This window comes from Leptosomus discolor, chromosome 6, assembly GCF_034619465.1.
Source record: "Leptosomus discolor isolate bLepDis1 chromosome 6, bLepDis1.hap2, whole genome shotgun sequence".
NCBI lineage: Eukaryota > Metazoa > Chordata > Aves > Leptosomiformes > Leptosomidae > Leptosomus > Leptosomus discolor.
Genome location: NC_141396.1, coordinates 55,429,471 through 55,441,855, shown reverse-complemented (window position 1 = coordinate 55,441,855; position 12,385 = coordinate 55,429,471). Strand labels below are relative to the sequence as shown.

The window sequence follows — 12,385 nt, the reverse complement described above, 5'->3', positions numbered from 1 at the left end:
CATACATACACACACTGACACACCGTATGCACGCACTGCAGCCCCTGCAGTTCCCAGTGCCCCAGACACACGGCTGCTCTGAACCTTTGCCCCTTTTCCTGTGGCAGGCACTTGGCTCCCTATGCACAGACGCAGATAGGCACCCGCCTCAACCAGGAAAACGGTTAGAAATGGAGTTTAATAAGGCAGGACAGATTGTGGTGATTGGGCATGCAGGCCACCGTGAGACACATGCACTGACCAGCCTGTTGACTTCCTACTGGCCTCTTTCATCCCCTTTTCTCTCCATCCTCACATTTTTTTCTCCCTCACCCACCTTAATCCCTCCCTTTTCCCAGCTTTAGTCCTTTCTCTAAGCATCCTGCATGTGTTGTACAATCCCAAGATACTCTTCCTGGCATCCCATAAGGTGTCCCACACCCCTGCAGTCTGCAGGGTGATCCGGAGAGCTGCTCCTCTTGACCCATCTGGTGGGAGGCACTTCTGGGCCACAGAGCTGTGCTGGCTTAGGGAGGAGATGGGCCAGGGGGCCCCTGGCACTGCTAAGGTTCTTGGGGTCCTTTCCCCCATCCTTATTCTCTCGCCTTTGCGCTGAAGGAAATGAACCCTTAACCATGTAAGCGAGCAGGGGGAGGATGTATTTTGCCTTCACGGTCCTACAGGGCGCACAACACGACTGCTCTAAATCACACCGACAGGCCATTGCTTGAACCCCTGCTCACAGCGCGCTCTCTCTCCGGCCAGCCCCCAACTTAATCCAGCGCCCGCCCCCTACGGCGGGGGCCCTCCGGCGCTCCCCGAAGCCCGCCCGGGCCCCGTCACAGGCCAAGCAGCACCCCGAGTTCACACAGGCCGGGAGGGCCCCGAGCGGGGCGGGACGGCGTCCCCCAGCCCCACAGCCCGCACGGCGGACGCGGGAGGCCACCCGCCACCCGGAGCCTGGCCCTGCCCCCCGCCGCCGCGGGCGGAAGCGCGGGGCTCTCGCGAGAGGGCCGGCCGGCCTGCCTGCCTCCTCTTCCGGCGGAGCGGCGCGGCGGGGCCCGGTGCGGGCGGCATGGCGCTCTACAACTTCAAGAAGATCACGGTGGTGCCGTCCGCCAAGGTACGGGCGCCGCTGCCCCTTCGCCGCCCCTCGGCGCGGCAGCGGCTCGTCCCGCTCCTGAGAGCGCTGCCCTCCCCCCCCCCCCCCCCCCCCCCCCGCTCGCGGTGCCGGCGTGGCGGCGGCCTTCGCCTCCTCCCCCTCCCTCGGGACCCGTGGACTCGCCCTGGGCTAGTGCTCCTGGGCCTGGCGGCCTGTGCCATGTCGGGTGGGGGGGATGACCTGTCAGAGAGGGGCATTGCGGCCTGAGGAGGGGCCCTGGGGCTGTTCTGCCCCTCAGCCCCGCGGGGGTGCCGGGGTGGCCCCCGCAAAAATCCGCCCCGTTTTCCGAACCCGTGGCGAACTTGGCTGCGTCGCTGCGACCCGTTCAAAACCAGGTTCTCTCCTAGTGTGACGGCGGAGCTGTAGCAAAGAGTGCGCGGAGCGATCCCCCCCCCCGCCCCGGGCTTCGGGCTCTGGCGGAGCCGGGGTCGCTTCCCTCAGTTAATTGAAATGAAAACCGGAGCGGGAATGTGCAGGCTGCCTGGAGACGGGAACCGATCCTGAACCATACCCTGCAAACCACGTGTGGCGTGGGTGCGCTTCACCGGTCTGCCTGCTCCTCCACCTTATGGCGTTACAAGAACTTGGCAATCTGTGTAATTAGTCATGTTTCCTTGATTGCAGGACTTCATAGATTTGACGTTGTCAAAGACTCAAAGGAAGACCCCAACTGTCATCCATAAACATTACCAAATCCATCGGATTCGACATTTTTACATGCGAAAAGTCAAATATACTCAACAAAATTACCATGATAGACTCACTCAGATCTTAACAGATTTCCCCAAATTAGATGTAAGTGTTTTGTCATTTGATCATAAGGGAACTTTGCTTTCATGGTGTCTTCAACAGCATATTGGTTTTATTCGAGTTTATTTTGGCCAGTGCCACATCTTGTTGATTCACTGAGTAGATGGTTTTGACTGATTCATGGTAGATTTTACTGGGAGTAATTTTAGGCAAACTTGTTCTGCAAAAATAGCATGGTCCTACTAAGAAAGGAAGTCTAATTGTGCCCATGGATAGTCATTGAAAGATGGGTTTTACAAGGTTTTAGCTGATCAAATATGTTTGCCAGAAGTTGCTGTTGAATGATGAGAAAGAAAATGTGGAATTTTTTTAAAGTGTGTTGTGTCTGCTTGTTTCTTCTTTGTGTAGCATGCGTAAATTTCGCTTGTGGTTAGTATTCCCTAGAAAATAGTTGCAGGAAGTAAGAAATGACCAAATAGATCACCTTGCTTCCCATCTGCAGTTCTTCAGAAGTTACTTTGGCAACACAGACTTTGTTCTTGGCCTCATAAAGGATAGTCTTGGAAACACACTCTGACAAGATGTACATAGTCTTAACATCCCAGTAACGGCAACTGGACCCGTGTGTCCAGTGGGGCTTTTTTATAGGCTTAAAGTGTTGACCTGCAACCATATTTTTTCCTGATGTTTTCATATCGAGTGAGTATTGCTGCAGGATTCCCACAAATATCTTCTGTGTTTTGTTTAACATCACATGATGAAATTTCTGCAAATGAATACGTAAGTACCTGAAATATTTTGTTTAAAAGATTTGAACCGAAGATGCTGCTTCCTTGGAAAGGTGAAGGATTTATTTGGGCATTGAAGAAACCCTTCTTAGCCAGTCTTGCACAGAATTCGATGTACCACTCAGAAAAAGGGAGGAGTTAATACTGTTGCTGTGTTTCGGGTATAGTGTGAATTTGCTTTCAGAAACTACTTCTGCAGACTTCTTGCAGTTTCTTATTTTTTTAAAACAAGCCTTGAAAGTTGTAATACGGCATATTTTACAAAGCCAAAGATCAAATGGAAACTGTACAAATGAGTCCAAGATGTGTTTGCAGAAGAAATTCAAAGCTATTAAGATTTATGCATTTAATCACCAAGCAGATTATTTTTCTTAATTATGTAAGATAGTAATGGCAACAGTTTGGCTTGTATTGTTGTTTGTGTTGCTGTACTGGAGAAAAAAACGAATCGTTTACATAGTTGCCAAGGAACAGTTGTCTTAAAGAAGGGAAATACTAGGCTTAATTTTATTTTCTGCTTTTGTTTTAGGACATTCATCCTTTTTATGCAGATTTGATGAATGTTCTGTATGACAAAGATCACTACAAGCTGGCTTTGGGACAGATTAATATTGCCAAGAACCTGATTGACAAGTAAGGGACATTAATTTCTTCAATTTTGTACCTACCTGGTTGATTGTTGGCTAAATTCTTACTTCTTTTGTCTGCAGCGTTGGTAAAGACTACGTGCGGCTGATGAAGTACGGCGATTCCCTTTACCGCTGCAAACAGCTGAAACGTGCTGCTCTGGGACGGATGTGCACGATCATCAAACGGCAGAAACAGAGCCTGGAATACTTGGAGCAAGGTTTGTGTTATAAATAGGCTAAAATAAGGTGTGTGAACTGGATGTCAAATTTATTCTTACGCTTAATAACAGTTAGAAGAATGTGTTTAATACAGCATATAGACACATGAAACATAGAAATAGTTTCAAAATCCCCAAATACTTGAATTTATTTTTTAACTGAATAGTTTTCTCTTTGTAAAGTCTTTAAATTTTATGATATTGCTAACAGTTACAAAATACTTTTCTTTGCTTGAAAGTCACAGTCGTGCTTTTATTTATTTCTATTTTCACTAACATGGATCTGAAAAACAGTGCTAAACATTTTCCAAACATTACTCCTTACTTCAGGCTTATTATTCCTTCAGGTTATGTTGCCTGATTTGGTGGGGTCATTCTAGCTGAAAGACAGTGGTCTTCATTTTCTAAGTATTTATTTATTAAGTTTCTTTTTTTGTTGTATGGAGATACAACAGAGTTCACAAGCTATTCTACATTTTCATAAGTGATCAATCAAATTATAATGTCAGAAAAGTTATTAATTTGTATATGAACAGCTCAGCATATGAATTTTTATTCCATTTCAGTAAAACTTAAATTATCACAAATATTTAAAAAATCTTTTTAACATTTCAGTGCGACAACATTTGTCTCGTTTGCCAACCATTGATCCGAATACACGAACTCTTCTGTTGTGTGGCTACCCAAATGTTGGAAAATCCAGCTTTATAAATAAGGTATGTGACTGTTTTTTTCAAAAATAATACTGAGATACCATTTATTTAAAATAAGGAAACATTTAAACAATTTGGTATCATTATGGCACTGTCTGATGTGAGCGGTAGCAAATTCAAATGTGTGAGTAGAGGTTGAGTGAAATTCCTGCAAGGGTAAATGGAAGATTTCAATAGATTTCACTGTTAAAAATCATCTTTTCCCAAATAGCATGTATCTCATGAACATGTTTTCTGACAGACAAATTCTTGCAGAGAAGCCAGAATAATTTTTTTTGTAGCAAAGGAAGCGGGTTATAGTTGTGATATACTGCTTGCAGCTTGAGGAAAGTTTCAGTAAATGTGTGTGAATAAATCTTGTTTTAAGGTGACAAGAGCAGACGTCGAAGTGCAGCCTTACGCCTTTACCACAAAATCTCTCTTTGTGGGACACATGGATTATAGGTACCTGCGCTGGCAGGTAAGACCTGTTACTGGTTTGCGGTTTCTTTAAAGAATTAACTAGTTATGAGCTGGTTTGCTGTTTCGTGATGTGACTTGCATGTTTGTGTCTTGATGAGACACGGCACGCCTGGGAGCTGCTGTGCACGGTGCGGTGTGCCAAACGAGGGCAGCAGGCAAATCCATTCTGAAGGTACTGAACAGCTGTGGGTGCGTTTTCAGTTTGAGGGAAGAATGGAGATGGCATTCCTGACTGCAGCCAGCTCCGTTATCATCACTGTCAAGTTCTGGGCCAGGCTGGGGCAGGGCTTTCCCTGCTCGTTCAGTACTTGGAATGTTCGTGATTCTTAAACCTCATTCCTCTCCCATTACTCCATTGTCACGTTCTCAGTTTGGCTGAGTTCACAGTCATACTTGTGACTGAAAGGCAAGAATATTGCTGACTTAAAAACGACGGTATTGACCAGAAATCAAGAACATGTCTTAAAACAGTGTGTCAGTTATCCTGTACTGAGGCCTGACTGAATTATGTTAATTTTAGGTAGTAGATACTCCTGGTATTTTGGATCATCCTTTAGAGGATAGGAACACCATCGAGATGCAGGCTATAACTGCGCTTGCACATCTTCGTGCTGCTGTGCTTTACGTGATGGATGTATCTGAGCAGTGTGGGCATAGCCTGGAGGAGCAAGTAGAGCTCTTCAGAAATATTAAGCCACTATTTGCTAACAAGGTAGGTTTGGTTTAAATTATTAATAACCCCCAGGTTTTTATAGCGTGATAACTTGAATTATGATTCTTTTTTTCTTTTTATTAGCCACTTATAATTGTTGCAAACAAATGCGATGTGAAGAGGATCGCCGAACTTCCTGAGGAGAGTCAGGTTAGATGGCTGCTCCCACTCTCACTGTCTTCTGACGTTACAGAAATACTGTGCGCAGGTGTCGTGGACGGAGATCATTTGTACTGGGCAAAGTCTTTTACATGATGTTTAAAGTGTTTAATAGTATAGTGGAAAGCAGCTTTCCAGGTCTTGGCCCATATCCGTCTAAAGTACTGTGTAACCTATATTCTTGCCTGACGGAAAGCAAGTCGTTAGTGGTTTCAGAAATCTGTGCTGCTGTGAGAGCTTGCAGTTACCCCTGCAGTTGGAAGTAAGGCTGAATAGCCTCGTTCAGTAGTCATTTCAGCAAGAGTTCAGAGCCAGTGAGCACTAGACTGAGAGGGGTGGCTGAGCAGTTGCAGTAGAAGGTCCCACTGGGCAACAGGTGGTGTATATGCAGGGCTAGTTCTTTTGGTGTGCAGGTTCAAGGACACATTGAATTTGTGTTTCTCTCTTACTCTTATTTTTTTCCTTATGGGTCGTTTGTAGCTGCCTTTTAGAAAGGGGTTACTCACTTATAAAAGAAGAAACAGATTAAATAGAACTAGCTGTGAAGTGTCTGTCATCTTTTTAGAAGCACATTTTAATAAAGTAGTAACAAGTTGCACGTATTAATATTGAATTAAAAATTCTGTTCTTAATACATCAGTATATTAAGAAATGGGCAGAATATAATTCTTTGGGATAATGTTTCCATTTTAGAAAATATTTGAAACTTTCGAAGCAGAAGGATTCTCTGTAATAGAGACAAGTACTCTAACAGAAGAGGGTGTAATGCAAGTTAAAACCGAGGTAAATCTTTTTTCTCTCAGTTTCATTCCAAATGAACAGCTAACTTTTTTGCCTCATTTGTAAGAATTTAATCTTAGTTAAACTGCATTACAATTATCAATTTTAAGCACGTTATCCTTAGTAGACTGTTGAGCTTCGGTGGACTTGGGCATAAAAGGAAAATTTATATCTAATACAAGTCATAATTTAAAACAAATTTGGTGATTTTTTCTGGTGAGTTGCTTTCTCTTGTTGTCAACTCATTGTAAAAAAAAAAAAAAAAAAACAAGCCAAACGATCGTATGCATCTTCCTGTGATACTTGGTTAACAAAATAATTCAGTGCTTTCTGAAGAGCTAGAGAGAGGAGATTAGGCAGAAGATGAGATGTGAAGCTGCATTTTTGGTACTGAAAGTCCACTGTGTTGTTTGGTGTATCAGGAAGGCGTCATTCCTTACCTAATGTTGCCATGTGCCCTTTCAGGCCTGTGACAGGCTGTTGGCCCATCGTGTTGATACTAAAATGAAAGGAAATAAAGTGAATGAAGTCTTGAATAGATTACACTTGGCCATGCCAACCAAAAGAGATAACAAGGTAGGCTGCATGTTTATACTTTCAGTGTATTTCCCAGTACTTCTTAAGTAGGATAAGAATTAGCTCGTCTGAATGTGTGAACAGATTAATATGGTGAAATTTGCTTATTTTTTATCTATAACTGCCTTTGCTGGTGGGAGAGTCAGCCTGGGATTTTGTATGCTTTGGAAATACTTCAGTCTGCATTGGTGATTTGTAGCATTATTAAAAAAATTATTTGAACTTTTTTTCCCCCTTTTTTTCTTGGGGTGGATTCTTGCCTTAATTTCAGGAGCGGCTGCCTTTTATACCTGAGGGAGTGGTAGCACGTAAGAAACGCATGGAAGTAGACACACCCAAGAGGAAACTGGTGAGTGGCATCTCTTAATTAGGAAATCAGCAGATGGATTTTAAATTTGCTAAGTACCCTACAGATTTTACGTGGTATATTAAGGCATATAAAGTTGGTATATAAAGCCATGTGTGTCTTTGTAGGAGAGAGATCTTGAACTTGAACTGGGAGATGATTATATTTTGGATCTTCAGAGTAAGTATTATATAAGAATCAGTATTATTATCAAGCAGTAAAGTTTGGCTATTTCAGTCTTCAAGGAGAACACCTAAACTTAACTCCTTTCAGCTACGTACCCATGACACCATGTTATTGCATCCTTTACTTCTGTTCCAGAACCGGTGGTGTTCAGTGACTGCTCCTGGTTTTGCAGTGTCCCTCAGTTGTTTCCCGGTTTAGAGTCACAGACGCATAACGACTGGTCTGATGATTCAAGTGTTTTTTCCCTTCCATTTTATTTTGTACTACCTCACCAATTCTTGATGTTCTCTTTGATAAGAAAGTATCAATATGAGACAGACTGCATGTATTCTGTTTCAGCTGGATATCTGTTGCTTATTATGGCTTGGCAGTGGATCACGTCATTATTGAACAGTGTTTAGTGGTAGGAAGGAGACCAGAAGTATTTGTGGATATGTCAGAGATGCTACCAAATTCTTGCCGCTTAGGGAATATGGCACTTTTTTTTGTTATTGCGATCCGAGTGTTGTTTTCTGTCATTGAATATTCTTTGAAATGATTTTTCTCTCTTCATTAACTTTTGTTATGTTTTTAAGAATACTGGGACTTAATGAATTCATCTGAAAAATACGATAAGATACCAGAGATATGGGAAGGTCATAATATACTTGACTACATTGATCCGGATATAATGAGAGTGAGTTTTCCATTATTCTTTTTACACTTTCTTGCCTTTTATTCTTTTATTTGTTTAGTGTAAATTACTGTATTTGTAGATTAAAAACAGTGTCGTGATAAGTTCTTTTACATTGTTTACACTTGACATGGGAAAAGATACTGTTTTCTGAATGATCAAGGACAGAATTTCAGACGAATGGAAAATTGCTGAGAATGATGGTGCTCTTATCTTTTCCATCCTAAAATATGAGGTTTGCAGGAGAAGTTACATTTCTTCATTCTTTGACCACAGCCAGAAAGAATGCAGCAATCAAAATTTATGTATTAATAATAGGAAATTCAGCCATCAAATTTATGTCTACTGGAGCATCATGTTAAAGGAAATGGACTGAATTCTCAGTTTATAACCTTTTTATTTAATACAAGCACTGTTCTTATTTCTTGCTGGTAGTTAAGAAAGTGAGTGCAGACAGCGGAGCCTACTGGTTGTGCAGTTGGCTCCATCTGAATTGCTGGTGTCCCAGACCCATGCTAAATGTAGAAAGAGAGGGTTTTTCAGAGTGTATTTCCAGAAACGGCGCAGCGAGCGCCGTTCAGGGAGCGGTACGTCTGCATTCTGGCAGGGGGCAGCTTCGGGGCAGTCCCACAAATACAGCCAAACTGTCGCGCGATGGGATCAAACAGGCGTACGTCGCAGCATGTGCCCTGCAGGTCCACAGTGATCTGTGTCCGTCTGTATCCCCGACTGCGTTAAGTGGGGCGGGAGGGATAACGTAGTTCCCTCTTTGAAGGCTCTGCATGCCATCGTGGCCCTGGGCCGTGCAAAGATGTAATGTTGAGGATTGTAAGTCAAGGATTTGATGAGCATCTTGATTTTCGTTGCATCTTTTCAAAAATCTAAGAAACTGGAAGAATTGGAGAAAGAGGAAGAGCTGAGAGAAGCTGCTGGAGAATATGACAGTGAACCAGAAAGTGAAGATGAAGAAATGATGGAAATCCGACAGTTGGCACAACAGATCCGAGAAAAGAAGAAACTGAAAATCCTGGAGTCAAAAGAAAAAGATACTCGAGGTCCAAGGATGCCTAGAACAGCTAAAAAGGCAAGTACAGAACGTGTTCCCTAGTGAAACTTTGCTGATGTGCAATAACTTTATGAAAACGTCTGGCGATACCAGGTAGTGGAACTGATCCCTTTGTCTTGTGTTTGGCCCTCTCCCTTGCTGCTTGCTTCCTCCTGTGCTCCTGGGAGCTGTGGTCACTGCTGAGTGGTGGAGGCCAAACCAAATGAGCCATGGTGGCCCTTTCGGTTTTGTGTCACGCAAGTGAGTCTTTTGTAAAATTCCGTATATATTGCAGAAAAAGTTCTTTAAGAACGCCATTCAGCTCGTTTAGTTGGGTTGCTGCATCATATATTATTGTGGTTTGTTTATTATTTATTTTAAATTCAAATAATTAGGATAATTATATAATTACTTAAAATCACAATCATGTAAAATTTGCTACGGGGCCTTCCCTATGCTAGGGCAGAATCTCTTGTGACCAGTCCAGGACGATTTTGAGGAAATGGGTCTAACTGATGTTGCACCCAGTATTTCTTACCTTCCCCAAAGCGTGTGCCTTTTGGGAGCGAAGGGAACCTTGCTGACTAAAACACCTCTCTTTGTCACCTTCCCCTCAAAAAAGGCGAACTATTTGGAAGATCTTTGGGGAATGCTGGGACATTGCAGTCCTGTGAAGAAGGATTTGTGGGTGAAGAGAATTAAGTTGCAATAAATGAAATGTGAAGTTACGACTTTCGTTATCTGCTTGTGGGATGTACCAAAGGAATAAATACTTAGTGAATATAATGGGCTTACGGTGGTATATTAACACAAAAATAAGATAGAACCATACTTTTTTTTAAAAAACATGTTTTCTTAACTGTCTTCTCACAGGTCCAGCGGAAGGTGCTAGAGAAAGAAATGACTGATCTCGGACTCGACATGACTAATAAAGATGATGTAAGTTTTTGCTAGTTAAACACAATGTTTTATCTAAAAGAGATCAATTTCATTACATGCTAAATTTCTTTAAGCACGTTTGAAATGCGTATTATAGTTGGCACAAGAGAGAGGTGGGATCTATTAAGGAGAAAATAGGAAACTCGGGTGAGGCAGTCGATATTGGAGTTTTTGAGTGTTGTGATGAAAACACGTTGGGTAGGCTGAGAAACTAACGTCTATCAGGAGTCATGTCTATAAATGCACTGCTTTCTGTTGGAACTCTCTTGGAATTTGTATCTAGGTTTCAAGAACAGGGTTTGGTTAAACAAACTTCTTAATTTTCAGGTCTGCTTTGTTGGATGAGACACTGCTATGTGAGAAATAGTGATAGTGACAGATCAGGCTTATCTTTCTACGGTTCATTAATTCTGTGAGTTGTAATTGAAGTTTTTGAGGGCAACTGGCATCTTTAGATGTGAGGCAGCTAAAGTACTTCAGACATAGATTTGCCTTTGGGAGACATTTCATTTTTTTAGACGTGAAAAAACCTCCATTTAGCAAATCCAGCAGTATTACGGCTATCTGGATCTTGAGCCCTCAAATTCTTTACCTAAGTGAGGAGTTAGGAAACAGGGATGTCACCACTACCCATCTGAAGCAAGCATCTGTGCTTCTCAGAGCTGACATGCCGTGGTGATTTAGGAGCAAGGTCAGTGAGGAGGAATTTAATACGTACGATGTAGGGTGGTAAGTCTTCATGCCTGAAATCCTTTTGGGCTTTGTCCTGGGAACAGGACACTAGTCAGGGTAGGTTTCTTAATTACTTTTTTTGCTATTTCAAAATGGCTTCAGTATTGCTATCCGTTAGTTTGTCTGTGTCTTTTTCTGCATTACTTGCGAATCTACTCAGAAAAAAATTGGAATTCATAATTGTGAAAATAATACGCTGATATTCTCTGAAATTTGAATATTACCGTGGGACAACAAAGCAGTGACCAACAGTTGACAAGGTCCTTTTGTTACTGTGGAATATGCAATATAATGTATGACAGCAGTCCACTTCCTGGTGTTTTCTATTAGTCTAATGAAAAATGGAGCATATCTGAAGTGATTGGTTTTGGTTTTAATGATGAAAGCGACGTTTTGAATTTCAGGCACATTATGTGAGAAGGTCCCGTAGCGTTACAAGGAAACGGAAACGTGATGAGTCTGAAACCCCTAAATCCGTGGCACGCAGCCGCAGCTCCTCTCGCACACCACGGGACGTTTCTGGTCTTCGTGATGAAAAGGTTTGTTAAATATTTACCTTTATAGCAGTTAAAATGGTGTGATTGTACCTAAAGCAGCTTCTGGGAAACATCACACTAGGGATTCTGGTTATGTTTGTCCAGAGTTCATCTTTCTTCTCTTTGCAGCTTTGTCTTCTGTTCGTTTGAACTCTTTATACTTCAAAAATACCTAATTCAGTCTTACAAATAACTCGTAATGATACAGACTAAGAAAGTACGTCTTAAATTTTTGTCTCTAAATGCAAGTATGAGGGAAGAGCTCCACCAGCTGTGGAGTTCCACCTCCAGTAAGTTAGGACTCCCAGGGATAGCGCGATTGCATTGTTGGCCCACTGGAAAGAGGAGTTTGGCTGAGGGGGATTAGTGTCCCTTGCAGTGGTGCTGTCCGGAGCTGCAGATGGCGGCGTATGTCGGGCGTGGGTTCGTGCCCTTGTTAAAACCATCTAGCTTGGTCATTTTTCAAAAGGTAAAGCTAGTTACCCAAGTTACTGAGGAAGTTACTCTGCATGTTTGTTTGTTTTTAAATAGATGGTGAAGAAGGTAAAGACTATGGCAAAGAAAGCTCAAAAGAAAATGAATCGCCTGGGCAGGAAAGGAGAGTCGGACAGACACATATTTGACTTGAAGCCAAAACATCTGCTGGCTGGAAAGAGAAAATCTGGTAAAACACAGAGAAGATAAGCAGACTTATGAATGAAAACTAATTAAAACAAAGTTTATTAAAACTTAATTTCTAGTCCTGTTTTCCTTTTTAGTCGTATAGTGTTTAACAAGTATGTGGTTTGTAGTGGGTAAGATACTTGAAGCTCAGAGAGGGAAAGTTCTGAGACCTTGACCTTGCAGTTCTAAGTAATACCATGAGAAGTTTGTCGATACCAGTGGCAGAAACCATTTCTAAAACAGACATTAAAAATACCACTTCATTCCACTTTCTTTAGCACTAAAGCATTTAAAGTTCTGTGTAAAACTAATTTACAATTAGCTTAAATCTCGAAAT

At 42.3% G+C, this 12,385-nt stretch overlaps 1 protein-coding gene across 1 annotated transcript; it reads left to right on the top strand.

Annotated features, from left to right (window-relative positions):
- Positions 1 to 1,037: 1,037 nt before the first annotated feature.
- On the top strand, positions 1,038 to 12,118 carry GTPBP4 (GTP binding protein 4). The gene is made up of 17 exons (XM_086466415.1): positions 1,038 to 1,102; positions 1,766 to 1,936; positions 3,209 to 3,312; positions 3,390 to 3,526; positions 4,142 to 4,242; positions 4,607 to 4,699; positions 5,222 to 5,413; positions 5,498 to 5,563; positions 6,266 to 6,355; positions 6,818 to 6,928; positions 7,200 to 7,277; positions 7,403 to 7,454; positions 8,036 to 8,136; positions 9,020 to 9,217; positions 10,052 to 10,117; positions 11,254 to 11,388; positions 11,917 to 12,118. Exons 1-17 carry the CDS (start codon positions 1,055 to 1,057, stop codon positions 12,067 to 12,069), a joined length of 1,896 nt encoding a protein of 631 aa, XP_086322541.1. The 5' UTR covers positions 1,038 to 1,054; the 3' UTR covers positions 12,070 to 12,118.
- Positions 12,119 to 12,385: the final 267 nt, after the last annotated feature.

Bases quoted from the DNA above. Each gene is read 5' to 3' on its own strand.
- GTPBP4 (XM_086466415.1), top strand. From the start codon at position 1,055: ATGGCGCTCTACAACTTCAAGAAGATCACGGTGGTGCCGTCCGCCAAG. The intron at 6,929-7,199 runs GTAGGCTGCATG...CCTTAATTTCAG, and splicing joins CAACCAAAAGAGATAACAAG to GAGCGGCTGCCTTTTATACC. The intron at 10,118-11,253 runs GTAAGTTTTTGC...TTTGAATTTCAG, and splicing joins ACATGACTAATAAAGATGAT to GCACATTATGTGAGAAGGTC.